Source organism: Castor canadensis, chromosome 17 (assembly GCF_047511655.1).
Source record: "Castor canadensis chromosome 17, mCasCan1.hap1v2, whole genome shotgun sequence".
In the NCBI taxonomy this organism is placed as follows: domain Eukaryota; kingdom Metazoa; phylum Chordata; class Mammalia; order Rodentia; family Castoridae; genus Castor; species Castor canadensis.
In genome coordinates, this window is record NC_133402.1 from 47,878,786 (window position 1) to 47,906,183 (window position 27,398).

The window sequence follows — 27,398 nt, forward strand, 5'->3', positions numbered from 1 at the left end:
AGGGCCAGAAGAGACCTTTCAGTGTCTCAAGTCCTTCCCCAAAGCACCAAGAACACTGTGCCCCACCCCCCACCTGCTGACCTGCTGAATGGAGTAGAGCTTGATGCCCGTGCTGCGGTCCCAGATGCTGATGAGGTCATCCAGGCCACTGCTGATGACACAGGAGGTGGTACAGGTAAGGGAGGTGACATCCCCACGGTGAGCGAACACGTGGCTCACCCGGCTGCCAGTCAGCACATCCCACAAGCAGATGGCCCCATCTTGTCCTCCACTGGCCAGCACCATGGTCTGGGAGAAAAGGACCAGAGGATTGGGGTCACTGTGACAGAGTGCCTTTATCAACAGTGTCTCCCATATCCCAAGGGACGGGGTCCTGTGCTTCATCGAAGGCCCTGGAGGCTAGTCCTCGGGAAACAACACAAGGGCCACTAGCTGGCTTGGGGTCCCTCCACCTCACCTGGTCTATGTACACAGTCGTGATGGCCCCTGAGTGGCCCTGCAGGGTGAAGAGGCAGCACGAATCCTCCAGACGGAACACCTGAGATAAGATAGGGAAGAGCAGGCTCTGGGACTTTCCAAGCTAGACGTTGGCCCAGGAACTGCTGTCTATCATTCCTCCAGGTTTCCTGTAGCCCCACTCTGGTCCATGCAGTTCCCCAGCCCAGACAGAAAACTACTCACTCTCAAGGTATGGTCTTGGCTACCAGTCACCAGGCGCCCAGCAGCAGCTCTTAGGGCTGTGATGGGTTTCTGGTGTGCACAGGGCACTGTGTGGGTCAGGTGACAGACCACTGCATCGCTGCTGCTGTACACAGGAGATGAGGGAGAACCGCCCCGCCCTGAGGTCCCTAAGGACAATGGGCTCAGTGAGAGGCCTATTGGAAGGCATCTGGCAGGCATCCCCCTCACCCCCTACCTCCCCACCATGTGCAGATATGTCTGCCCCTGGCTCTCTGACCTCGGAACTGCAGAGGGCTGAGGGCAGTGTGGGTCTCTAAGGAGAAGAAATCAAGGGAACCATTGAGCCGAGCTGCCACAATCCTGGAAGAAAAGAGCAGAGTGGTTCTCCCACAGCAAGATAGGACCAGTTCAGAAAGTGACATGAAAGGACTAGAGCCAAATGAGGCTCGGGGGAAGCGAGGTGGGGCTGGGGTTGTAGCTCAAGTGGTAGAGCACCTTCCTAGCAAGCATGAGACCCTGAGTTCAAACCTCAGTACTGCAAAAAGAAGAAACCATGCAAGGTGGAAGTAAAGGTGCCTACCTCAGTGGTTGTGAGAATTAAATGAGCTAATACATGTAAGGTGGTATCTGGTGAATGTCGGGCACAGCTGTAAAAGCAAAAACAAGTGGAGGATCTCCCCCAACAGCCCGGAGCTTAAGGGAAAGGGGGTGTGGGGGAGACTGGTTCACTTCTAGGTGGGCTGTGGTGCAGAGCTGCAGGGAACTACCATCTCCGTCACATAAGCGGCTTTGAACTAGGCACAGGCTGACAGGCAAGGATATGTACATTTGCCCACTGGGCCCCCAAACTGAAACTACAAAGTGTGTAAAAGGTCAGTAATCTTACTCCAGGCAACAGAGTGGCTCTGCTTTGTGAGAGCCTGAGTTCAGCCCTCAGTGCCACACACACACAAAAAAACCAACAAAAGGCAATGCATGTCTACGACCTCTGCACATGAATTTGAAGAGCCCACAGCAGACGTGGGGAAACCATGGTACATAGGAAGGGGAAGGTCGAGAAGGGGAGATCACAGTCCCCTGGTACTTTGAGGGTCAGAACTGAGACATCTGGCCTTTCCCTAAAGCTAAGGAAAATAAGCTACAAGGAGGATTTCTAACAATCTTGGGACCTGATGAAGTTGTCCAGGCTGGAAGGTGGGATGGAGAAAGGCCTGTTTGGGAGTCCAGTGGTGGTGGAAAAGAAAGCAACTGACAAATGGAGAAAGCAAAGGGCAAGGGTTCCCCCCACCCCAAGAAAAAAAGGCTCCAGCTCTAGCTTGATGGTGATGCCACCAGCAGTTGGGAACCCTTGAAGGAGGGAACCAGCATGTGACAGCAGGAGGCCCCTGGCCACAGGTGGAGACTTGGGTGCAAATCAGATAGGAGGCCTAGGAACACTGGCAGCCAAGGGGGTTAAAGGGCAGGCAGCACAGCGGGCAGGAGATGAGAAGGCAGCCAGAGAAAGGACTTTTAACAAAGTTCTGAAAATGCAGCTGACCCCTGCAGGGTCGGTAATGACAAGCTAATAAGAGAAATTGACTTCAGGAGGGTAGAAAGGAACACCAGGCACTCAATTCCATGTTACAGTGTGGAAGGGTCTTGGGGCTTTAGCATTTAACTTGGCTCAGTAAGTCCTTCATACCCCAAAACTCATTTAGGTGCCATTCCCTCCCCAGATGGTGTGGGGGCTGGGATGGAGAAAATCCATACACACACCAGTGGAGGGGAGCCAGGCCTAAGCCCCAGAGCATGGATGGGCCCTGGGAGGCTGGCGCACTCACCTCTTGTCCAGAAAGATGAGGGCTGTGATGCCGGAGGAGACCTCCTCGCTGCTGCAGCAGAGCACACCCTCGATGGCGTCCCACACCTGCTAGGCCAGAGGCTGTAAGCACCCCAAGGGAAAGGGCTGTGAGAACCTGCCCCACCCTCAGGCAGCCCCCTGGCCCACCTCCAACCGGCCGCTGCTCCGACCGACGACAATGAGGCTGCCCTGCAGCTCCAAGCTCCAGATGGAGCCATAGGCGCTGGGGGCCCAGGAAAGGGGAAGGAAGCCCTTCTCTGGAGAAGACCCCTCATCCTCGGTGGCCTGGGGCAGCACAGGCCCAGGGGAGGGCGGGCGTAGGGCGGGCATGCGCACGGCCGCCAGCCCCTCCTCCTGGTACACACGCTGCACCAGCCGGCTAAAGTCATAGCCTGGGGGGTCCCGAGCACGGCCGCAGCCCACTCGGTGCCGGGGCTCAGGCTGAGCAGGCTCTGGGGGCCTTGGCTGCGCTGAGAAGTTGGTGTTGATTAAGCAGGTGAGGTCTGGCTGGTCCCCGAAAAGGGAAGACGGCGGAGGGCCCCGAGGCCGGTGTCGCAACGGAGGGCTGTCCCCAGGCTCCTCTTGGCTAGCCTTTCCGCCGTCCGACAATCTTTCCCAGTTCTCCTGGGCCTCCAAAGCGCTGCCTGCGCTGTCGCGGCGCTGCCTGTTGGGGGTGAGGGGCGGGAGGGTGGGCTCAGGAGGGCAGGGCGCAGCAGGAGGGTGACAGAGCAGGGTAGTGTGGGGGTGGCACCTACCCTGGGCGCGGGATGCGCGTGAGGCAGTCCCCGGTCTGTGCATCCCACACGCAGATGTGGCCAGCCAGGCAGCAGCTCACCAAGAGCATGCCGTCACTGGCTAGACACTCGATGTCCTGCGGGAAAGCGCGGTATTGGGTACTGGCAAGAGCGAGGCCACATACACGCTGCCCGCCCGCCCGGCCAGCTCACCATGAGGTGCCCGCGCAGCACCAGCGGTACGATCTCCGTCTCTGGCGGCGCGTAGCCATAGTCATCGCAAGGCAACTCCCCACGCCTTCGCCGGCCGGGCCCGCCACCTAGCTGCCCATAGTTGCGTGGGCAGAGCACGCGGTAGAGGCAGAGCAACAGCAGCACAAGGATGATGCCCGCTGCCAGGCCGAGCGCTGCAACCCTGTGCGGACCAGAGCATGAGCGGGCTGTGCCCCAATGTGGGCCCCACCCGACCCACTTCTCGCCCCATCTCTGGCCTTACTTGTACAGTGTTACATCTCCGTGGGCCTGGGCCCCGCCTGGTCCCTTAGGCCCGGCCTCCCAGAGCCCAGCCGACACAGGTCCAGGCGGGGCCCAGGCACTGCGGCCATCCTGAGGATGCCGTCCCTCCAGGGCCTCCCGGGGGTTCAGGCGCAGCGTGACGGGAATGACCGGTAGCAGGCTGATATACCTGGGAGATAACATGGGGCAGCAGCCTCAGCGGAAGGTGCCCCCCAGGGTCCTCCTGCCATTGCCCTGCCTGCCCTTGTTCTCTTCCCATGCAGGACTCAGCTCCCTCTACCTGCCAGACTCACACTTCCCCCACCAGCGCCCAGGTAATCATCAGTGGCACTCAACTCTGCCACTGGGAAAGAAGGGGAAAGCAACCTGAGGTTCTCAAAGTAAGCCAGTCCCTATCTCATCACCTTAATGAATTATTTTAATTATTTCAAATTCAGTACAGAATTCAGTGCTTCTCTCACCTGTCCGGGAAGGGGGTGCTTTGGGAAAGTGAGCTGGCACCACCAAGTGGGAGTGGCGATTGGGACAGCCTAACTCACCTCTTGGCCAGTGTGATGTTATAGTAGCTGAAGAGTGTGGGCCAGTGGCGGAAGGACAGTTTCCTCCAAAGTTCCTCATCCTCAGGCCCCCAGGTTACCTCTGGGACTGGGCTGTCATGGACACCCTCTGCTGGACCTGCATGCTCAGGGAGCTCGCCTGGCAATGTCTGGTTCTCAGGTAGCTTAGGGGCATCAGGTGGGAAGATGGAGAAGGCAGGGTCCGGGTGGCTGGCGGGCAGCACACCACTAGGCACAGGCATAGGAGCCAGGGCGCCCTCACCCAGTGGGCTCTGTTCCGTCACCTGGGCAGCAAGGTAGGTGCGCAGTCCTGCTGGGTCTGTGTACACCAGGATGCCAATCCAGACAACTGTGCCAGCCTGCAGTGGGTATCAGATGCTTAGTGGGGCCCTCTAGGAGCAGTGGGCAGCCCCAACTTGTCCTCTCTTCCCCTTCTCAGACTTGTCACAACAGGAGGAGCCTGGTTTCCTATCCTTGATCAGGGGCTGGAAAATCACTGGAGCAACTGTCAGTTTAACAGAGCTTCCTACCCCTCACCTCCCCCTCAGCTGACACTAGAAAACTTTATCATTCCCAGATCAGTACAGCCAGAGGGATCAGCTGCCTGACCTACTCCAGAGATACCCTCCTACCCCCAGAGGCCCTCAGACTCACTCCCCTCTCCCTTCAGCTCCCTGGGAGAGGTGCTGCTGCTGGCGATTTATTTTGGCCACCATTTTCTGCTGCTTGCATGCTATACAGCAGCCACTGAACCAAACCCAGGAAAATATGGTGGCCACACAAGTGGCTGTATCCCAGAGCACCAAGTCTAGTAGGCCCCTGTCACTCAGCAGAGATGAATCTTCTACCTGATGACCCACAGACAGACTTATCTCCTCAGAAACCACCCAGGTCTGGGCAGGGAGGGCACGATGGGTACCCCCTGAGGAGCATCCCCCATTCCAAAGGCACAGGGGGACCCCGAGGGAATGTGAGTCCTGACCCTCTAGAGAGCAGGGTGGAGCAGGGGTGGCAAGTACCATGATGAGGCGCTGTGCCAGGCGGGTGCGGGCCAGGAAGTAGATGACACGCAGCCTCTTGGGGAGCCGCAGGTTTCGGAAAGAAGATGGTTGCAGCGTGATGGTATGGGGTGTGGATGGTCGTACAGCCAGCTGCCTCTCATAGCGCACTGACCGCCCCACAGGCTTGGCTGGGGGCAGGCAGGCCTCAGGGGGCAGCCGCTTGTTCAAGTCTGCTAGCTGTTGGGACACAGTGGTCAAGCCCCATGTCTGCCATCAAGAGAATACCTGCGAAGGAGCGCTACCCATGCCCAGGTTGCACCTGTCCATCGCCCAGAGGCTCAGCCACTCCTACCTCCATACGGCGGATGTCAATAGACAGGACAGTGGTGAAAAACAGCATCTGGAGGAAGAAGTCAGACACCAGGCCCACAACGGCAAAGAGACAGAACTCCTGGAATGAGTGCACATGAGGGGCACTATGAGCACATGGCTGCGAGCACCCCCGAATCTGAGAGCAAGGGCAAGTGCAGGTAAGACGCAGCAGGGACAAAAAAAAAGATGCTGGTACTGAGCCTCCTAACCTGGGAGCAGCCTAGGAGGGTCAGGCTAGCACCTTGCTTTGTCCCCACCAGGGGGCAGCACAGGATGGACACACCACTACCACCATGACCATCCCCCCTCCAGAGAGGACTAAGGCAGGTGCCCTCACTGAATTTCTGGTTCCTCTAGAGAGGTGTGAGCCCTGATCCAACTTGGAAACCTCTAAGCCCCACCAGATTGCTCCCTAAAGAGCCTCACCCCTGAGCCCTGCTACCATACTGAACCAATGGAAAGGAGAGAGCGAATGCAGAGAGGATGCATTCTGCCCTAAGACTTAAACAACAATGCTCTCTCATCCCTAGACCTATCAAGAGATTGAACTTTCTAAGATTTCAGCTTTCTTCCCCTGCCCTTCTTTTAGACCTCTTGCACAGCAGCGTGGATTCTATTCATATCGGTTAAGACAATAGGAAGTGGCATTCAGTGGCACAGTAGTCACCCAGCTCTAAAATCCCAAGACTGTACAGTGTCCTGCAGACAACATTTTTTTTTCCTGAGGAGGAAAAACCTGGAGCCCTTTCGCTCTCTGTTCATCCCACTCCTCAGAAGGCCTGCCATCCCCGGGAGAGGGAGATGAAAGTATCATCCCTTCCTGCAGCTCCTCCTTGGATGGTCAACAATAGTCTCAGACAACAACTCAGCAGGCCTGTCACCTCCACTTCTACTCCAGCCCCATGGCTAAGCAAGGCTGCTATGAATGGTGGTCCTCACATAGGCAGGGACAATTCAAGGGCCCTGCAGTATTTCTGCCTGAGAAACTGGAAGCCAGCCCCCAGCCTCCACTGTGCCCACAGAGCCTCCTCCTCCCACTAGGCTGAATGGGAAGGCATACAGGCAGAGAGGAGAGGGTCAAGGGCAGGGCCTGCCTAGTGATGCACTCAATCCTGTAACCCAGCCAGGAGCACTCTGTATACTGTAGTGACCTACTTGCCAGGCAGAGGTTCCGTCTCATAGTCCAGGGTACCTACCCTAAAAGAGGGGTGTATCTTGCTTGTGGTTGCATAGCTAGGGAGCCCAGTAATTGGTTCCCTGTTCAAATAGGCAAGAGGCCTTGGGGCTTTACCTGGATGGCAGGCACAAGGGTGAAGTAGCCAATAAGTATGATGCCCAGCTCAGTCGCCATGTTCTTCATGATGGACCAGCTCTCACTGCTTAGGCCTGCAGGGGGCAACAGCAGAGCACAGGGGCAGCGAGGGCCCCTCCCCTATGCCACATGTGTATACTCAACCTCATAATCCTCAGAAGAGTAAAGGCATAAGGAGGGGCCTAGCCCTCTGAGACAGCCATTGCACACAACGCCCCAGTCCTCGGGACTCTGACTGCTCAGACTCTAAGGGGTCACCAGCAACACACAGTTGCTACAGAGAATGGGGGCACTCTTGGAACAGGAGAGAGCTATAGTCATCAAAAGAAGAGAAAAAGCAGGATGCTGAGATGAGAAACGCCGAGAAGACAGCCCAGTGCCACCCACTCTAACCACATCCAAACCACCTGCTATTCCTGTCTGGGCTGCACAGTCCAGCCTGAGACTACCCACTAGCCAAGCGGCAGCATGGCTGGAAGAATGAAGGAACTAGTTGGATCTTCCTCCAGCTGTCCGCATGGCAAGCCCCTGGGCCCTATGCTATCACACTGCCATATGGATAAGGCTCTGTGCTCCCAGTGTGTAGGGACTATTTCACCTTATCTCTTCATAACCCCCTATTACAGAAGCTCACAGAGGTTGGTAGAATGAATGAACAGTCTGCCTCCAGCCAGTCCTCAGACATGGGCTCAAGAGGAAAACCTCAAACTCTAGGGAGAGCCTCTTAATCTTTCTTTTTCCTCAGAGCCCCAACTCCCACTGGTGGGGTTTTCTGGCAGAGGCAGCACCTCTGAAGAGACAACACAGGCACCTGAGTCTAAGCATGGTGGAGCGAGGCAGGAAGAGAAAACACTAGGCCTGGCCCAGACAGAATGCCAATACCAAACATGAGTCAGATTGCAGTTGGTTTGCTTTTTTACTGTCATGTAAACCAAAATAAAGTATAGTCTAGCCACCCCATGGTTCTTCAGGACACATTCCTACAAGCATATTACACTGGAGGCTGGAGTGAGGCAAGTGGGGTTTTTTTTGGCAGTACTGGGGCTTGAACTCAGGGCTTTGTACTTGCCAGGCAGATGCTCTACTTCTTGAGCCTCTAGCTCTTTTGGTCTGGTTATTTTGGAGATAAGGATTCACTTTTTGCCTAGGCCAGCCTGGACTAGGATCCTATTTTAAGCTTCCCATTGTCACTGGGAGGACAGGTATGTGCCACCATACCCAGCTTTTTTCCATTGAGATGAGGTTTCGCAAACTGTTTTAGACTGGGCTGGACTGGAATACGTCCCAATCTCAGCCTCTGGCACAGCTTAGGATAACAGACATACCAGTGTGCCCAGTTAACTGGTTGAGATGGAGTCTCACAAAATCCCTACCTGGAATGGCCTCAAACTTTGATCCTCCCCACCTCAGCCTCTCAAAGTAGCTAGTATTACAGGTGTGAGCCACAGGCAGCGAGCTGTGAGGCACATTTTTGAGGGCTCCCTGCATCCTCGGGCACAAAAGCACATGGAACAGCCACCCCACCCCATGTTACCTTGGGCAATTCGCAGCTTCACCTCAAGGTCCACTGGGGTTGAGACCACTGACTTGGTGAGCACCAGCACATTCTCTAACCCAATAACCACCACCAGGTATGGGAAAATTTCGCTGGGGACAAAGGAGGAGATAGTAAGGGACAATGTTGTGGCAAGATTCCATTACAGGGCTGGTTCTCACTGGGCTTGGGCCATGGGGGAAGCTACCAAGTGGCTCTCACACTGGGCAGAAACACTCCCTGTCCTACCTTCACACAACAGGGATCTCTGTCTGCACAGTTGTCAGCTTTTAAGCAGGCTCCAAAGTCTTCCAAGGGGCCAGCAACCATTCCCATCTCCCCCATCCAGCACAGGACAGGCCCAGAAGAGGTCCTTGGGAGAGCTGTGCTGCCCCACCCCCAGACCACATCAGACTCCACTGGCTGATGGAATGACCACTGCCAAGACCCTATCCAGGTGACTCCAACCCAAGCCATCAGAACTAAATGGGAGGGGTGAACCAACCGAAAGCACTAAACCTTTGCTGAGAAGCTGTGCCTAAGAAGAGCAACTGCTCCTGAAGCGTACTCTGCCAGCCAGATAAACCTATCTCGGGCTACTCCAGACAGACTCAGGAACGCTACTAAGCCCATGGAAGTGAGGGCTCTGAGGAGGAGCTGGCATGCACACATGGGGGCAGGGGTGCGCCCAGGAAAGGTAGCAGGTGCTTCACCACAAAGAAACAGAAAGAACAAAGTCACTTTTCTATAGAGTGCTTGCCTAACATGTGCAAGGCCCTCTCCACTCCCAGGAAGGGAGTGGCTTTTCCTACGAACAGCCTGATGAGCCAACATAGGCGCTAAGAAATGTTCCCGTCTCTGTATCACACCTGTAGCATAAGCCTTTAAGAAGCAGTGCACATGTGGTTATAAAATATAAAAACATATACACACAAGCACATTTGCACACAAATATACAAGTATATACTTATATGCATACCTATATATATTATATATTTAACTTGTATATACAGATATGCTATACACACACATGAATACAAACCAGATACAGAAGAAGAAAGTGTAACTCTTAAATGTCAAAACTAACAAGGTGGAGATATGGATAATAAGCATCCAGTCCGGGGAAGAGCAAATAACCAGATGGGCAAGATTCTCTGGCCTGAGGGCCCACCCTGTGGTCCAGTGGAGCCTGCTGGAAACCTACCCGCCATTGAGTGTAGGTGTAAGGCCAAAGAGAGTACAGAGTCCCACAGACATGAGTAGTGAGCTGAGCACTGTGACCACAGCAGCCAGGGCCAGTCCCCACTTGGACTTGACCATGTCGATCTTGCCTGGAAGGCAGAGAAGGAACATCAGGGCAGCACCTCCCACAACCTCTGACCCGTGTCACGGGCCCTTAACTGAGCTCTGGGGAATAAAGTGTATCCTGACAATCAATGAAGAAAAAGCTCCTTGGTTTAACAAGGAAAGGGACAACCACAGAAACTTCCCAATCTCATAGACATGGCACCTTTGGGTACCCTACTCTTAGGAAGGGTCTTTCTTTAAGAAGAGGAGCCCCAGGCCCACCCAAGCCCCTAAGACTGTAACTAGGGGAGGACATTCAGACTTGGACAATGTGGAAATGCCTGTTTGTCCTAGAGAACACCTGTGACCTCCCTGCCAGGACCTACGTGTGGAGAAGTAGATGTAGGCAAACAGGATGATGTAGGTGGTCACCAAGGGGATGAGCTCCGCAACACCAATTTCTTCCTTGAAGTGTACATGGACCAGGTTCTCTGCCCGAATGCTGCAGTTGGGGCTGGGATGCAGGAGCATGAGGCGGGCACGAAGGCTGCCCAGGAACCTAGGGGCAAAGAAAATCGCTGAAAGGGTCCATCAGGGCCCATTCCTCCTTCATGCTGAGAGGAAACTTCTAGAAGGAACTTCAGCTTCTCTATAGTCTCCACTGGAAGGATAACAAAGCTGGCAGAGTTGTCCCAGGGGCTCATAATCATCTGAGAAACCAGAGGAGACACCAGAACACTGAAATTGTCAGCCCCACCTCAGTCCTTTGTTCTTAGCCAACTGTCAGGCCATCCCTATTCAAATGTAACAGCATCCTTTAAACATTTCAACAGGAGGCCTAGAAACAGTCCTCAGGGTACACTGTAACCAGAGAAGGAACCACTGAAGTCTCATGTCACTCACAGACCAGCAGAGAGCCCCAAGCCCAGTTGCCTTACTTGGCATGGTAGCGCTGGAAGACCAGGGTGATGGTGTATGAGACCATCCTCTTCCTCGTGTAGAGGCTCACCCCACTGTACTTCCCAGGAACACCAAACAGCAAGTCTGTAGGCAGAGACAAGGAGGTACTGACAGAGGAAGGACAGCCACTACAGGCCATGTGGGATCCCTTCCCCACCATCCCCATGGAAACGGGTAATCCTTGGCCTGCCACAGCACTCACCAAAGGAGAGATGGGAAATGACAGGACCCCTCTCAGGTCCCCACGGAGCTTGTGCTGGGGGTACCTTTGAGTGTGGCTGAAGTCTGCAGAGTTTTGGGCTCATGCTGGTGGATGGTCCCAATGATGTCAGGGTCTGCATGGAAGCGTTCCCGGTCATTTTGCCAGAAGTTTCCAGGGGACAGCAGCAGGCAGCCATGCTCGGGGAGTAGGTTCCGGAGTTTCTTGAGGCCTGGTAGCAGGTCGGTCACCTGCAGGCATACCTCCTCCAGGCTCCTGGTCCCAGAGCTATGCAAGAGACAGGAGGAGGCCTCTATTTTGTCTGCCAGCACAGGATGGGCCCACTGCCAGCAAGCTCCTAAATGATCCACGATTGCTCCCGGGTATCTCCAAGAGTCTGATGCTTAGGGCAACATCAGTTTTTGATTACTCAAAAACTAAAACATGTGGCTGTGCAGCCTTCAAAGTATACCTGGACCCTCAAAGCTGGTTACCTCCTAGGAAAGGGAAGTGTGGGAGAGCACACAAAGCTCTCCCACTGGAACACCTTAGCCAACTTAGTGGACATGGCAAGACGGGGAAAATTCAGGGCTTCATTTAGTTCACCAAAATCTTTGTCCAAGTCATTAGCTGACTAAAACCTTGTGGTGATGCAGCCTGCCAAGCCAGCATGCTGCAGAGAACCACTGATGGCTGGGGAGACCTGGGCCGGGGCTCCAGGTAGAGCTGGCTTCTCAGCATAGCCACACCTCATAACCCAGAAGCAGGAAGCTACATGAGTCATGTGTCAGCCTGTTCTCAGCCAGCTTGTCTCAGAGTCAGGCCCAGGGACATTCACTCTGAGATGTAAAGACAAGGCTCAGTCCTCTACCTGTGCTATGTGCATAGGTCCAGGTGGAATGCAGCCACAATGGACCCAAATGATACTGAGACATTCAAAGCTGGGTCCTCCTCCATCCTTCTTGCTTGTCTATTTCTCCGGAGATGGGTAGCTCACCATAGTTACATCAGGGATAAAGCTCCCTGCAGCACAGAACGAGGTTCAGGGGACGTCAGGGCTCCCAAGAGGGTACCTGTCTCTCAGCACATGGTTCCGGATCTCCTCCACCAGCTGGAATGCCCGGGACAGAGGCGAGCGGAACACATCTACGGCCAGGAGGTTCTTATGCCAGGGAGACACTGAGGACTTCACAAATATCTGCTGGATGTAAGCCACCGGGGCACCCACATACTGCAGAAGAAATTGGGCATAGCAGAAAGGTCAGCTAAGTGCAGGAGGGATAAACATGGGTTCATACTTGGAAATGGCTCACTGAGTACCTGCTATGGGAAAAGCACTATGGAATCAGGCTATCAGCAAACTATGGCCCCCACAGGCCATATGGCTTATTTTTCTAAATCAAGTTTCTTGGAGTAAAGTCACCTATTACATTTCTGTCTTCTCTGGCTGCACGTATCCAACTACCTCAGAGCTAAGTGTCTGTAACATAGACATCTGGTCTGTCAGGCCAGAACCACTTACTATCTGGCCCTTTACATAACACAGCTGCTGACTGCGCAACAGACTCCAAGGACCCAGAGGCATGGAGCTATCTCAGTGATGAAGGTTTTGTCATATGCAGTGGGGTAATGAGTCTTGAAGACTGAGAAACCTAGTTTCAGCTGCAGCTCTCCAACTGTATGACTTTGGAAGCACTTTTCACTTCTGGGTTTCAACTGCCTTGTGTGAAAGAGGGTAGCAACCTTCTCACTGCAGCATCAAGATGTCTGCCCACAATTCACTCACACAGGTATACACACAGAGAGATGAAGTTCTAACAGAAACACCAGCACTGAACAGTGGGACACATCATTCTAAGTTCATGAAGGTGTGGTGCCTGCCTAGGGTTTCATGAATGAACAGGGTGGCAAAATGACTCACATTTTTCTCACTAGAACTTACCATCTACCCTTACAGAGCTTACAATACAGCTTACTCCCCACAAGCAGGGCTGTTTGCCACTAGCCCCCAGGGAACACTTCCATGCTGACCCAAAATCACTGGAGTCATTCACCATCAAGAGCAGAAAACTGCAGACAAGAGCGTTCGCACATACAACTCTCAGGGACAGAAACATCATGGAGCATCCTAAAATGCGTGCTGGGTCAGTCGTGGCCAGGTGGCCACAAGGATGGAGAAAGGTGGGCAAAGAAGGGCAAGGAGGGTGCCTGAGGAGCAAGGCACACAGAGCAAGAAGGCCTGAATGGCACAAAAGAGCGCTGGCAGGTAATGGAAATTGCAGGGAAATGAAAGACAGGCTAGGGTGAAGCCTGGCTCAGCTGTCTGAACTTTAACAAGGTGACAAGGAAAAGCCCAACTGTCCCTGAGGTGGAAGGGCAACCTGATGAAAGCAGTGCTCTGGAGACTGCCATTGAGGGAGAGTGTTAACTAGAGGCATAGAGAGGCAGGTAGGCCAGAGGGAGTTGGGCCCAGCTGAGGGACAAGGGCACTGTCTCCATGCGTGAGATGTAGTCAGGGATCCACAGAGCATGGGATAGACAAAGGGAAGGCCACTTACGATACCATACCACAGGTTATTGCTGACCAACATAATACTTCTGGAACAACCTGAAACAACCATCTGAGCTTTTGTGAATTTTGGTTTATGATGCTGTGTCTTAGTGAGGGATCTGAGGACAGAGACCTCAGCCACTTTGGTAACTAGGTATAGCACACCCAGCCCACTAGAAGCTGCCAGCAAGTACTGAGGCACCTGGGTGGAGCTGGCTGCCATCGGCTGTGACCTGAACAACATCTCACTGACTCAATAAACCAAAGGCCTGAGACCAAAATCTTTTGAAAAAGAGCCATCCCAGGGATCATCCTTAAACTTGTGACACCCACAGCATCCTCACACCCCTGTAGCCTCCAGCCCCAGGCTCGTTCCCACTGGTGCCAGGCCGTGACTGCACATACAGGCTCCTCTGCCCACTGCTCTTCTCAGCCCCTGCCACTCTACCCTCAGTCCTACTGATTCTGTGCAACTGACCCCTCAGTCTACTCCAGCTTTCTTCCTACCATGGGCTGGTATTTCTTTTTTTCTTTTTTTTTTTCATTTTTCTTTTATTATTCATATGTGCATACAAGGATTGGTTCATTTCTCCCCACTGCCCCCACCCCCTCCCTTACCACCCACTCCGCCCCCTCCCTCTCCCCCCACCCAATACCCAGCAGAAACTATTTTGCATGGGCTGGTATTTCAACAAAGCACAATGAATATGTTTCAGAATCAGAGTTTTTAATATGGGGTCTTAGGACAGGCCCCTTAAGTTCTACGAGCACCCCACTCCCCAAGTTTATTCAGATTCTCTTTGGACATGTAGACTGTACTACCACCATCATTCTTTGTAGGGCAGGGAGAGCCATGGCTTTTTTTTTTTTTTTTTTTGAGATGGGGGTCTCAAAAACTATTTACCCAGGTTGGCCTTGAACAATGATCCTTTGGATCTCAGCCTCCCAGTATGGCATGATGTACCAGCACCTGGCTAGATTTTTTTTTTTTTTTTTGGAGACAGGGTCTCTTTGTATAGCTTAGGCTGGCCTCAGACTTGGGATCCTCCTTTCTCAGCTTCCCAAGTACTAGGATTATAGGTGTGCATCACCACATTGGGTCTTTTATCAAATTTTTTAAAGAGTATGTTGCCCTAGATAGTGCTTTCTCTTTTAACTTTCCACCATTCCTAGGTAAGCCCCCAGCTCCTATGCTTTCGCTCCTCTGTGGCAAGCCTTCCCAGACAAAACCATGTAGAAATGGGCCTTCTGCACAGGTACATGCTCCAGCTTGGCTGGGCCTCCTTCTGCTGGTCAGCTCTTTACTTACCTGTACTGATTTCCAACTGAACCTTCCAAGCCAGGTACACATCTTTCCAACTCTTTCAAGATCCTGGCCCAGTCACTGAATATAATGAAGCCTGAATTTATACAACACATGCGCTCTCACACTCCCTCTTCTGGTTTATTTTCAGCAGGCACTGGCCTAGCCCTTGACATTCACTATCTCTGTTTGGGTGCCCATAGAAGCAGACTCTTAAGACAACTGGCTATCCTGGGAGGTTCAAGAACCAGGAAGGGGAGGCAACCAACAAAGAATGTACTGAACAAGGGACCTCTGGGAAGCCTGAGGGACTAGAGCTAAGAGATTCTATACCAGCTCCTGTAGTTACTGGTTTAAGGCTGCTCCCAGATGGCAGAAATTCTCTAGTACCATAGACCTCTGTAGCAGAGATCCTGTGACCAGGGAGGTGCAGAGGCTGGTGGGTGGAAGGCAAGCACTAAAGCAGTAGTAAAGATATGGCCAGGCCCAGCACTCACATGGTGAGCCTGCTCAGTCGTGGGTGGGCTCTCTCATAATCCCTATTGATGCTCAAGTGAGAAACACATGTAAACTGATGAAATGTGATATCCTAAATGAGTAATGGAAAAGGCAAGGGCCAGGGAGCCCAGATACCCCTAACTAAATGGAGTCACTGGTAGGCAGCTTTTTAACATGACCCCCACTAAGCCACACCTCCTGGGGCCCATGCCCTTGTGTAATCCCATTCCCTTAAATGCAGGCTAGATCTACTGATTTATTTCTGACAAACATAATATAGCCAAAGTGATGCCACATTTGCATTAGGCTACCAAACACTGACTACTTTCCCTCTTTTGGCACCACCATCTGATAAAACCAGATACCACACTATGAGCTATTCTGCCACACAGCAAGGAATTGAGGGGGACTTTCTTTAGCCAGCACCCAGAAAGGAACTGAGGCCCTCAGTTCAATAGCCTTCAAGGAGTCTGCTGCCAGCCAGCCATATGAGTGAGAGTGGAGGCAGATCCCCTGGCTGAGCTCTGAGATGACTGCAGCCTTGGCTGACAGCTGGACTGTAGCTGAATGGCAGTGGTATGAAAGACCCTAAAAAAGGACCCAGATAAGAAAACCAAGGCCCAAAGGGACAAGAGATTTATCCAAGGTCATACAGCTGATAGGCAGGGAGCAAGGGGCAGGGTTAAACTCAAGGCTGCCTGACTCCCAAGCCTGTTTTTCCTACTAGCCAACCTGCCTGGGTAGTTCTGAACAATGTGAGTCCCACAGATAGACATGGAAGCACGGGCCCCGCATGAGCAGTGTGGGAGAGTAGCAGAGGTCCGAAGGAACAATGGGCTCTCTAGCCGCCATTTAGAACATGAGACCCCTGCCCTGGACTTCTCAGAAACCCTACGCACAGGCTCAGACAGCCATAACAGGCCCTGCAATGCTGGTTGAGGACACCCAGCATGCAACAAGTGCAGTCATCTCAAGTGCTGAATGGGGCTTGGTATGAGCTTTAGCCTTCCATGATTTAAAAAAAAAAAAAAAATGCTGTTCTAGGGGAGCCAGGCCAGTGCTGGAGGCCTCAGATGGCCTTAAAATTTATTTTCTAGTTTAAAGATAGTTGTTCCTTCACATGTAGATGGAGCTACCTAGCATACCAGCTATTTAACCTTCACACTGACACATCCAAGGGCTCTCTCCAGAGCATGATATAGAAGACTCTCACTCAGCTGTTCTGGAGAAGAGAGCACTGATCCCCATCCTCCAGACTAGGTGGGTGTCCGAGGGGTAGAGGAAAGATCAGGCTCAGGCTCACCTGAGTTCAAATTCTACCTGGCTGTGTGCTATGGACAGGGTCTCTGGGTCCTCCAAGGCTCAGTACCCTCCTTACTGCTTAGGAAAATGAGAATAAAATCTTGGCCTCATCAGATCACTGTGAGGACTGATCAAAATTACATATCTAAACCATCTAGCCAAGTGCTGACTGAAATCATCACTTAAAACTATGAAAAATGAAGTTGGCAACCCAGGCACAGTTACCCCAGTCTCCAAGTTTCTCCAAGTTCAATAAGACTCATCTTACCCTCACTTCCACTGTGTCACTGGCTCTAAGGGAAGGGCTTTCTCTGCCTAAGATTTAAAGTTTATAAACTCCAGAGCCCAGATTCATACTGGCGTCACCTATCCTCTCATCTACCATGCTACAAGAAAACTGCAGACATGCTGTCTCTTAAATAAGCCTGCTGTTTTTTCATTCAACAAGACCTTTCTTGAGCATCTATGATGTATAAAATATTATCATCTATAAATGAGAATGGAACACAACTCCAACAGGGGGTAGTACAGAGCACAGAGGAAAATTAGGACCTGTATGTATCAGAGAGCTGGGGCTGGCTTTCTGGAGAAAGCACCACTGTGTGAGGGTCATACTAAGGCATACGTGCCTAGAGACACTGCAGGGAGTCCAAGCATTCAAACCTTCCTTCTCTCAGCTCCGCTCAGGCCAGCCAGGCCATCATCAACGATGACATCATCATCATCAATGGCAACCACAATGGTATTATTATTACTTTTTTTTTTTTTTTTTTTTTTGGCAGTACTGGGGTTTGAACTCTTGCTAGGCAGGCACTCTACCATTGAGCCACTCCTTCAGCCCGGCAATCACAATGATGATAGCCACAAACATTTGTTGAATGCAGATGACGGGCCAGGCACTGTGCTAAGCCTCTGCATCCTTTCAGTTAATCCTTGTGATGATGTATGATACAGGTATAATTAATGTCCCCATTTTATGAATGTGGGAAAAAAAGGCACAAAATGTGAAATAATATGCCCAAGAGCTGAAGCTGGGAAATGGAAAGTCTTCACTGTTCCTACTTTGCTCAGCTCTTCCTCTAGAAAAATCAGCCATCTACCCAAGGAAACTGCCCTATGTTAAGCCCACAAGGCCACAGATCACAGTGACTCCAACAGAGTGACTCCAAACTTAGTCCAGGACCTGGCAGGATTAATTAGAGTTCTCTGGAGGATACGCAACAGTGCAGCCACAGGGTATAGCCATCTCCCATGGCAGGGGAGCACCTCAGCAAGAGAGAAAGGAAGATGACACAGAAAGCCACCTGCAGCACACAGAGCAATCACAATGGAATGAAAAATAACCAAAGCCTGCTAGTACAGGCTCTCCCTCTCCTCACCCCAACAAACTCCCACCACCATGATTTCTGCCCCACCTCAGGCCTAAAGCAATGGAACCAGCTGACTTTGGACTGAAACCTCTGAAACCATAAGCTAGAATAAATCTTTTTCTCTTTTAAACTATTGCTCTCAGGTATTTGTCATAGTTGTGCCAACTGAGTTCTCTTAGTTTGTGACAGTTTTCCAGACTTTTCTTGTCTTTGATGACCTTTGTTGGTTTTGAGTGCTGGCCAGGTAGTTTGTAGAGTACTCCTCATTTGGAATTTGTCTGATGTTTTACTCAGTACACTAGGACTATGAGTTTTGAAGAGGAAGACCCCAAAGGTAAAGTGCCCTCATCTTCACATATCAAGAGCACATATTATCAACATGATTTGATGAAGGTCATTAACCTCCATCACCTTACTAAAGAGTGTCTGTCAGGATTCTCCACTGTAGAGTTACTCCTCTTCTCTGTACTGTGCTCTTTGGAAGGAAGTCCCTATGCATAACCCACACTTATGGAACAGGAAGCTATGTGTTACCTCCTTAAAGGACAAGTAGCTATATAATTATTTAGGTTTTTTGTTTTTTTAAGCTCAGAAGATTTATCTGTTGTCCCCTATTTATTTAAACAAACTTAATCGAATGGATTCAGGATGGACTTATATTTACTTTATACTTTGAGTATATGAACACACACACACATATATTATTCAATACTATTATATTTTGTTGAAAAAATTGTTATAGCATTGGCCATTGAGAGCTCTTCCAATTGGTCCCTTTTTTTGTGTGTGGTACTGGGATTTGAACTCAGGACTTCACACTATGCCTCCAGCCTTAGGTCCCTATGTCTTTCAGGGCTGAGTGTATAGCTCAAGTGGTACAGCTCCTATCTAGCAAGTGGAAGACCCTGAGTTCAACCCCCTAGAACTATCAAAATCTATATTGGAAATGAAACATGAAAAATATTTCAAACTTTAAAAATCTTTGTCACCTCTTCCCAACCACAGTGATATTTCCTTAAGGACGAGAAGCCTCTAGCTGTTCCCCACGCCATTCTTTGGGGCACACCACAGATAAGAAAAGCAGTGCTGCACAAAGGCACGGGCGGGGGGTGGGGGGAGGAATTCAGTCTTGGTTCTTTGGTGTGGGCAGTAGGTGCCTGCAGAGTGTGCCAAGTGCCTGGGCCTCCTGCTTTCCCTTTGGAAGTAATCCTCTCTCATCCTCTCATGCTCAGCAGGTGAGGAAGCCAACCATGAAGCACCACCCTTAACAACAGGGTTTGGGATGTAGACAGGGAGGTAACCCCACTCAGAGCCAACCAAACTCCTTCCTGTCCTCCACTGGGCTTCAGCCGCAAGAACATGGGGCTGAAGTTCTTAGAGTCACTGTTGGGAAGATCAAGAGTGGAGAACAAAGCTGAGAAAGACCCACGCCATAAAGTGCTTAAGGCAGCCCTACCCCTAGCTATGAGCCAAGACATTCCCTTTCACTTATTCTGGTTTGGACTGAGTTTTCTGTTCCTCATAACAAAACACTCCCAGTATTGTGGGCCTGTATTTTTATCACACAGTTAATGGAGGTAAGGTAACTGAGGACTGAGGTGCATGACTCTAGGCCTGAGTCTCCTCCATCCTACAGAGAATGAGGCTCCAAAGAGAAAGAGAAAATAAGACAATCCCATTCCTGCACCCTCAAGTTTCTCTGCACACCTATTTACTGTCATCATCTCAGGTCAATGAAAAGCACTAAGGAAAGAGTTCAAATAAACCCCCTTTTAGGCTTATCATGGGAAATCTATTCTGTACCATCAGGCCCACTGAACTCCACTAGTCAAGAAACATCTACAAGCAGAAGACTACCTTGTTGGGACCTACGAATCATCAGTTCCATTACATGGTAAAACTACAGTAAAAGATAGATGATGGTAAACGGTCTGAACCAAGAGGGTCCCACTAGCTGGGTGGCAGTGGCTCATGACTGTAATCCTAGCTCCTTGGGAGGCTGAGATCTGGAGGATAGCAACTGGAGGCCAGCCCAGGCAACTAGTCCGTGAGACCCCACTTCCAAAATAACCAGAGCAAAATGGACTGGAGGTGTGGCTCAAGCAGGAGAGCACCTGCTTTGCAAGCATGAAGCTCTGAGTTCCGATCCCAGTCCCACCAAAAAAATTTTTTTAAAAAGAAGGTCCTACTGTGAACCAATGGTTGAACTGGGATGTGAAGCCACAAATTGGTTTCTGCCACAGAAGTGCTTTCTGCTAGTAGCAGACCATGTTCCCTCTGACCTTATAGGCAGAGCCCCATTAAGCCATGGTTCTAAAGTTCCCATTGACTGCAATTACAGTTGTAACACACACTTATCTTACCAGTACATGTCTATTTCAGCAACAAGAGATTCAAGTTCATAGCAAGTTACCTGGCTGCTACCTTAACCAGAAAGGAAATGGAAGGTGCTATCATTATCAGAGAGAAGGTGGGAGAAGCTGTTCACTGAGCTTTGCTTTTCCTCCTTAAGACTCAAGCATAGCACCAACATATGGGTCCAAAGGACAACTCATGGGCAGCACACTGTGGCAGCTAAGATGACTAGAGATGAGCTAATCAAGCTTGCATGAATTCCAAACAGAAGTGCAGTGTTACAGTGAGTTTGGTCCAGAGTCTGAGACCTCACCAGAGAGATGGGTTTTCTCATTTCTAGCAGTGATAGAAACTATCTCATCAGAGACAGTTGGTTCGAACAGTACAGTCCAGAAAAAGCAAGAGCCTAGGGTCGAGACCTAAGAGTTCTAGTCCAACATTGACCTATGTAACTAAATAACAGGTTCTTAATTACCCAGAGTTTAAAGATTAAAAACCTGCACTTTTTACTTGACTGGATTATGAGGATAAAACTAGACCTAACAAATGTGAAAAAAAAAATAGATGCACTCTATAAATGAGGCAGTTTTGGAGTGTGACGAGAGAACACTCTAGTGACGCTGGGCTGCTCTCATGACTGCTGGGGCAGGGCAAGGGGTAGAGGCCTGTTGCATGGCACCTGCACATGGTGTGTGAGCAGCCCAGGTATGAGCCCAGATCCAGCTGGATCCCACTGGGACAATGACAGACCCCAGTTTTTCTAGGACAGTCGCACTTCTGCATCATCTGGGGGTTTTCTTTCAATAAAGGCTATTCATGAAGCGCGTCACTAAGTAACTGCGGTGCCTTTGTACAGCTGTTCAAGTGCGTGAATTCACAACTCCCAGGCACCTGCAGAACCTGCCTCAGCCAGTCAGCTCTCCACCTGGGCTCCTCAGCAGCGTGCTGAGCACCTACCCACTCAGGCTGCTCGCTGGGCTCTCCTTGTTTTCGGTCAGAGTCCGCAGGTGGGGGCGAGTAATCCTTCACAGGAGTGGAGAATTCCACAGGTCCCGTTCCTGGCAAGGGGAGCTTCAGCAGCGGGTAGCTGGAGTGAAGGAAAAGGAGAGAAGAGTGAGGATATCTGAGAGACAGGGTCTGCTGCGAGAGTGGTTAACACAGGAGCCACTGCAAGAGCAAATGAATTTTCTTTGCTAGGAGGACTCTATGTACATATCAAATGTTTAGAATCACAAATTTGCAAAGCTGAAATTCAGAAGTCATCCAGATCAAAATTTTATAAACCGAGTCACACAAAACTTACAAGGAAGTCCAATAAAGCAGATTGACTAAATGTTTTCAGAGAGTTAATAAAGACATGATGCTAAAAACAAATTAAAACACAGGATAATGATTAAAAAAAAAACAAACCTGGGAGGAAAACTATAAAAATCCAGCTGGATGGCAGAGCAACTGCTCCATTTAAAGGGGCAGACAATGAAGACTGTGTATAATACACTGAGGGTAGAGTTACACTAAACTATGTTGAACAGAAGTTAACGGACCCACCATGGCTTTGGCCTCACATCAACATTAGGCAAACAGATGTGCATTTGTTTCAGATCTCCCTTCAGAAATAATTTGTGCAGAACGATGGCAAGTTCAAGGACAGCCTGGACTATATATTCAAACACAAGCAAACAATGCATAAATCTTTTATTTTATTTTTTTTTTTTGCAGTACTGGTGCTTGAATTCAGGCCCTTCACCTTGAGCGACTCTGCCAGTCCTTTTGGTGATGGGTATTTTCAAGATAGGGTCTTATGGAACTATTTGTCCAGGTTGGCTTTGAACGGAGATCCTCCTGATCTCTGCCTCTGAGTAGCTAGGATTACAGGTGTGAAACACCATCACCTGGCTACAATGCATAAATCTTAAGCACTCAGAGCAATGAGTTTTCACATATGTATCCCTGTGTAATCTACTGCCTAGATCAAGTTGCAGAGCAGTCCCAGAACCCGAAGGCAGCCCTGTGCCCAATACCAGTCAATACACATACCCATCACCTCCAAAGGTGGTGGGACTCAACCCAGGGTTTCATGCATGTTAAGATGTGCTCAGCCACTGAGCTACATCCCCAGCCCTAATTTTGCCTATTTTTGAATGTCATATAAAATGAAATCATCTATTCTATTAATGTACTCTTTTGTGATTGGCTGCTTTCACATAAATCATACCTGCTAGACTCCCCCACATAGGTGCATGTAGCAGATCATTAATTTTCATAGATATGTACTACTCCACTGGATAAATATATTACAATATATTTGTCTACTCCACTATCAAGGAACATTAGACCGTTTCCAGTTTGACCTATTTAGAATAAAGCTATTACAATCATTTTGTCTTGTTTTTGGCAGTACTGGGGTTTGAACTCAGGGGCCCACACTTGCTAGGCAGGCGCTCTGTCACCTGAGCCACTCCGCCAGCCCTGTTTGTGTTTTGTTTTGTTTTTTGAGATATGTTCTCAATGTGTACTCCAGGTGGACCTCAAACTCATTATCCTCCTGCCTCAGCCTCCTGAGGCCTGGGATTATAGGCATGCCCCATCACACCCAGCTGATCATTTTTAATGTGGCTTCTGGTGGTCATGAGCACTGATTTCTGTTGGGTATATTCTTAAGATGGTTTCTGAATTATGTGGTATACATGTTTAGCTTAACAGATACTACCAAAGTCTTCCAAAGCAGTTGTACAAATTTATGTTCCGACTATCACCAGCTGATCCAAGTTATTGCCACCTCTTTTTATTTATTTATTTATTTTAAGAGAGAAGGTCTCACTGTGTTGCCCATGCTCGAGTGCAGTGGCTATTCACAGGCATGATCCCACTACTGATCAGCATGGGAGTTCTGACTTAGGCTGGTTCACCCATCCATTTGGTGACCTAGTGGTTCCCCACTTCCAGGAGGTCACCATATTGATACTGAACTTAGTGAGAACACTCCATCAGTATAGCACATTACAGCCCACAACTCCTGGACTCAAGTGATCCTCCTGTTTCAGCCTCCTGAGTAGCTAGGACTACAGGCTGACACTACCACCTCTGGCTCATTGCCACCTCTTAATATTATCAGTCCAATTAACTCTAACCATACAGAGGAGGTAGTGGTATCTCATATGTGTGTGTGTGTGTGTGTGTGTGTGTGTGTGTGTGTGTCTTCCCTCAGTGCTAGAGATTGAATCCTGGGCCTTGTGTATGCTATGCAAGTACTCTACTACTGAGCTATATTTCTAGCTTTATTGTGGTTTTAACACATATTTTCCTGATAAGAAACAATGAAAATTCTTTCATATGGTTATTTGCCACTTGAACATAGCCTCTTCTGTGAAACATATCTTCAAGTTTTTGACAAATGTTTTTACTTTAAATACATTTACTACATTAATAATAGGAAACAATTACACCATCTCCTTACCCTCAATAAAATAAATTTCTACTTTTCTCTGGTTTCTTCCCATCTTTATCTACATACATTTCAAAACTACTTTTTGGGGTGTGTCTGTGCAGTACAGGGGTTTGAACTCAGGGCCTCATACTTAGGCAGGTGCTCTACCACTTGAGCCACTCTGTCAGCTTTCCAAACCATTTATTGACTAGGTATTATGTGCTGGGCATTGAGAATACAAAAAATACTACTATTGTCTGTCTCCAAGATGCTCTAACTAGCATCAAACTATTACAATGTGGTAAGAATTAACTTACGCTATGACTGTAGTTTTTTGGTTTTTTTGTGGTACTGAGGTTTGAACTCTGGGTCTACGCCACCAGTCCTTTTTCATGATGGGTTTTTTCAAGCTAGGGTTTCTAGGCTGGCTTCAAACCACAATCCTCCTGATCTCTGCCTCCTGAGTAACTAGGATTACAGGTGTAAGCCACTGGCACCTGGCTAGGACTGCAGCTTTTGCACAGTAACCCTAAGATGTGGTCAGTTTTTTGTTCTACTTTTAGAATGTGTATGTGTTGCCAGGTATGGTGGCTCATGCCTGTAATCCCAGATACTCAGGAGGTAGAGATTGGGAAGATCTCAGTCCAAGGCCAGCCCTGGGCAAAAAAAGAAGCGAGAGACTCTATCTGAAAAACAACCTAAAGCAAAAAGGCCTTGAGTCTAAACCCCAGTGTTTTTTAATCTGTTGATGATTTTAGGCTATTGAGGCAGAAGCCATGGAGGGGGTAAGTAATAGTAATAATGGAAAATTCATATGTGAGAACTACTCTAAGCACTTTACATACATTAGTTATGTAAATACTCCTCCCTAGGAGGCTGTGTTGTCATAATCTCCACGCTATAGCTGAGGCACAGTATGATTATGTACTGGCTGATGGTCACCCAGCTAAACCAATTGAGCCAAGTTTTTAATCCAAGCAGCAAGCTTCAAATTCTGTACTACTCAACATGAAAGCATATACAGAAAAAAAACAAAAACCTGCTTATGCTGGGTGACAAATGGCACCAGACCTTGACCTTTCCCCTTTAGCTATCACCCTACAGTCTAGGATAGTCCAACCTAAGGGTATTCAAATGGACAAAATGAAATTCCCTTGGCAAAAGGATCTGAGAATGCCTTGTTTCTTCTGCCTGCCTCTCCCTTTTTTGGCTTCCTGTCTGTCCAGTTCTGGGTTGGGCACCAGGAGCCTGGTGGTTTTTTCAATAGTCATTCTTTCAACAAATATTTGAGTGTCAACTCAGGGCCAAACGTTGTGCAAGGCCCAGAGGTGAACACGACAGACAAGATCTCTGTTCTCTTAAAATTTACAATCTAGTGGAGGCAAGAGAGACTAGGAGGCAACACTAGACCAGGGTAAGCAAGTGGGAATGAGAAAGAACTGATTCCAGAACAAACAGAAGAGTCCTAAGCAGGGAAGACTTCAAGCCATACCCAAGGGTTTAACTGCAACAATCCAAAACCTGTGAATTAGGGCCACACCACTTCCTGCTAATCCAATCCTCTCTTAATTTGTGACTGTCTGGTCACCTAGCCACCTGAGTCCCTCAGCCCATCAGCCTAGGTCATCAGCCACCAATGTAGTGGTCACCTTAGCCCTAGGGCTCATCTCCTTCCTGAGCCACCTCCACTCATCAGGGCCTGTCCACCTGTGGTTCTCAGTTCAGGGACCTTTGGTGTCTTGGTCAGCCAGGTTACCTCAGTGACATGCCTCCTTGGCCTGAGATTCAGCCTGAATGTTATGCTTTGTTCCAGAGCCGTTTTATTTTTTTCCTCACCCTCCCCCCACGCCCCACTTGGGTGCTTAGGATAAAATTCAGGGCTCATATATGCTAAGCACATGCTCTACCACTGAGCTACACCCCCAACCCCCAAAAACAGGTTTTCAAAACACTGCTGTCAGCTCCAGGTGTTTTCCTGCCAGTGTGAGGAGAATGGAGCCAGCAGTACCCTCGGGGAAGAACTGAGGATCTGTAGTAGTACCGCCCCATCTGTTCCTCCTGATGAGTTCTCACTCTTTGTGTATTCTACATATGAAGCCACAGTCTTTTTCCATGTGAATGTGCATCCATTCACAGCTATCAAGTTCCCTTAGCACTGTTCACACTGGTGTACTGTGTTTCACTGTACTATATTTTTGTTTTCATCACTTCAAGGTATTTTCTGATTTCCTTCTGATTCCTTTGTGTGTTTTGTTTTTGTTTTTGTTTTTGGGTGGTACTGGGGTTTGAACTCAGGGCCTCATGCTTGCTAATCAGGCACTCAACCACTTGAGCCACTCCACCAACTCCTTCTGATTCCTTTGACCCGTTGATTATTTCTGAGTGTGCTTTTAATTTCCACTCATTTGTGAGTTTTCTGAGTTTTTTTGTTTCATTTTATTGTGATCAGAATATTTTGTATGATTTCAAACTTCATTAAAAGTTTATTAAGGGCTGAGCACCACTAGTTCACACCTGTAATCCTAGCTACTTGGGAGGCTGGAATTGGGAGGATCTCAGTTGGAGGGCAGCCTAGGCAAACAGTTCATGAGATTCCCATCTCCAAAATAACCACAGCAAAATGGACTGGCGGTGTGGCTCAAGTGGTAAGAGAGCCTACTTTGCAAGCATAAAGCCCTTAGTTCAAACTTCAGTCCACCAAAAAATAAATACATAAGTTTATTAAGAAGTGTTTGCCCAGCAGCACAGCAACTAAGAGATAGCATAGATAAATGGGACCTCATAAAACTAAAAAGCTTCTGTTCATCAAAAGAAATGGTCTCTAAACTGAAGAGAACACCCACAGAGTGGGAGAAAATATTTGCCAATTATACATCAGACAAAGGACTGATAACCAGAATATACAGGGAACTTAAAAAACTAAATTCTCCCAAAACTAATGAACCAATAAAGAAATGGGCATGTGAACTAAACAGAACTTTCTCAAAAGAAGAAATTCAAATGGTCAGAAAACACATGAAAAAATGCTCACCATCTCTAGCAATAAAGGAAATGCAAATTAAAACCAGGCTAAGATTCCACCTCACCCCTGTTAGAATAGCCATCATCAGCAACACCACCAACAACAGGTGTTGGCGAGGATGCGGGGGAAAAAGGAACCCTCTTACACTGTTGGTGGGAATGTAGACTAGTACAACCACTCTGGAAAAAAATTTGGAGGCTACTTAAAAAGCTAAACATCGATCTACCATTTGATCCAGCAATACCACTCTTGGGGATATACCCAAAAGACTGTTACTCCAGAGGCACCTGCACATCCATGTTTATTGCGGCACTATTCACAATAGCCAAGTTATGGAAACAGCCAAGATGCCCCAGCACTGATGAATGGATTAAGAAAATGTGGTATCTATACACAATGGAATTTTATGCAGCCATGAAGAAGAACGAAATGTTATCATTCGCTGGTAAATGGATGGAATTGGAGAACATCATTCTGAGTGAGGTTAGCCTGGCCCAAAAGACCAAAAATCGTATGTTCTCCCTCATATGTGGACATTAGATCAAGGGCAAAAACAACAAGGGGATTGGACTATGAG

The 27,398-nt window shown here is 49.3% G+C and overlaps 1 protein-coding gene across 3 annotated transcripts in view; it reads right to left on the reverse strand.

Moving 5' to 3' along the window:
• The window catches only part of Scap (SREBF chaperone), a 68,857-nt gene that overhangs the window by 393 nt on the left and 41,066 nt on the right, over positions 1 to 27,398 (reverse strand). For 2 of the 3 annotated variants that reach the window (XM_020163388.2, XM_074059597.1), the window contains exons 3-22: positions 21,330 to 21,459; positions 12,067 to 12,224; positions 11,061 to 11,281; positions 10,773 to 10,878; positions 10,221 to 10,393; positions 9,752 to 9,878; positions 8,548 to 8,660; positions 6,993 to 7,087; positions 5,682 to 5,780; positions 5,348 to 5,566; positions 4,311 to 4,687; positions 3,752 to 3,940; positions 3,469 to 3,670; positions 3,277 to 3,392; positions 2,669 to 3,185; positions 2,502 to 2,587; positions 959 to 1,041; positions 682 to 848; positions 458 to 538; positions 82 to 288 (exon numbers count right to left, since the gene is read on the reverse strand). In XM_020163388.2, the coding sequence (XP_020018977.1) occupies positions 82 to 288; positions 458 to 538; positions 682 to 848; positions 959 to 1,041; positions 2,502 to 2,587; positions 2,669 to 3,185; positions 3,277 to 3,392; positions 3,469 to 3,670; positions 3,752 to 3,940; positions 4,311 to 4,687; positions 5,348 to 5,566; positions 5,682 to 5,780; positions 6,993 to 7,087; positions 8,548 to 8,660; positions 9,752 to 9,878; positions 10,221 to 10,393; positions 10,773 to 10,878; positions 11,061 to 11,281; positions 12,067 to 12,224; positions 21,330 to 21,459 (3,466 nt within the window). The remainder of the gene's footprint in view (positions 1 to 81; positions 289 to 457; positions 539 to 681; positions 849 to 958; positions 1,042 to 2,501; positions 2,588 to 2,668; positions 3,186 to 3,276; positions 3,393 to 3,468; positions 3,671 to 3,751; positions 3,941 to 4,310; positions 4,688 to 5,347; positions 5,567 to 5,681; positions 5,781 to 6,992; positions 7,088 to 8,547; positions 8,661 to 9,751; positions 9,879 to 10,220; positions 10,394 to 10,772; positions 10,879 to 11,060; positions 11,282 to 12,066; positions 12,225 to 21,329; positions 21,460 to 27,398) is intronic. The other variant, XM_074059598.1, reaches the window with a different exon arrangement.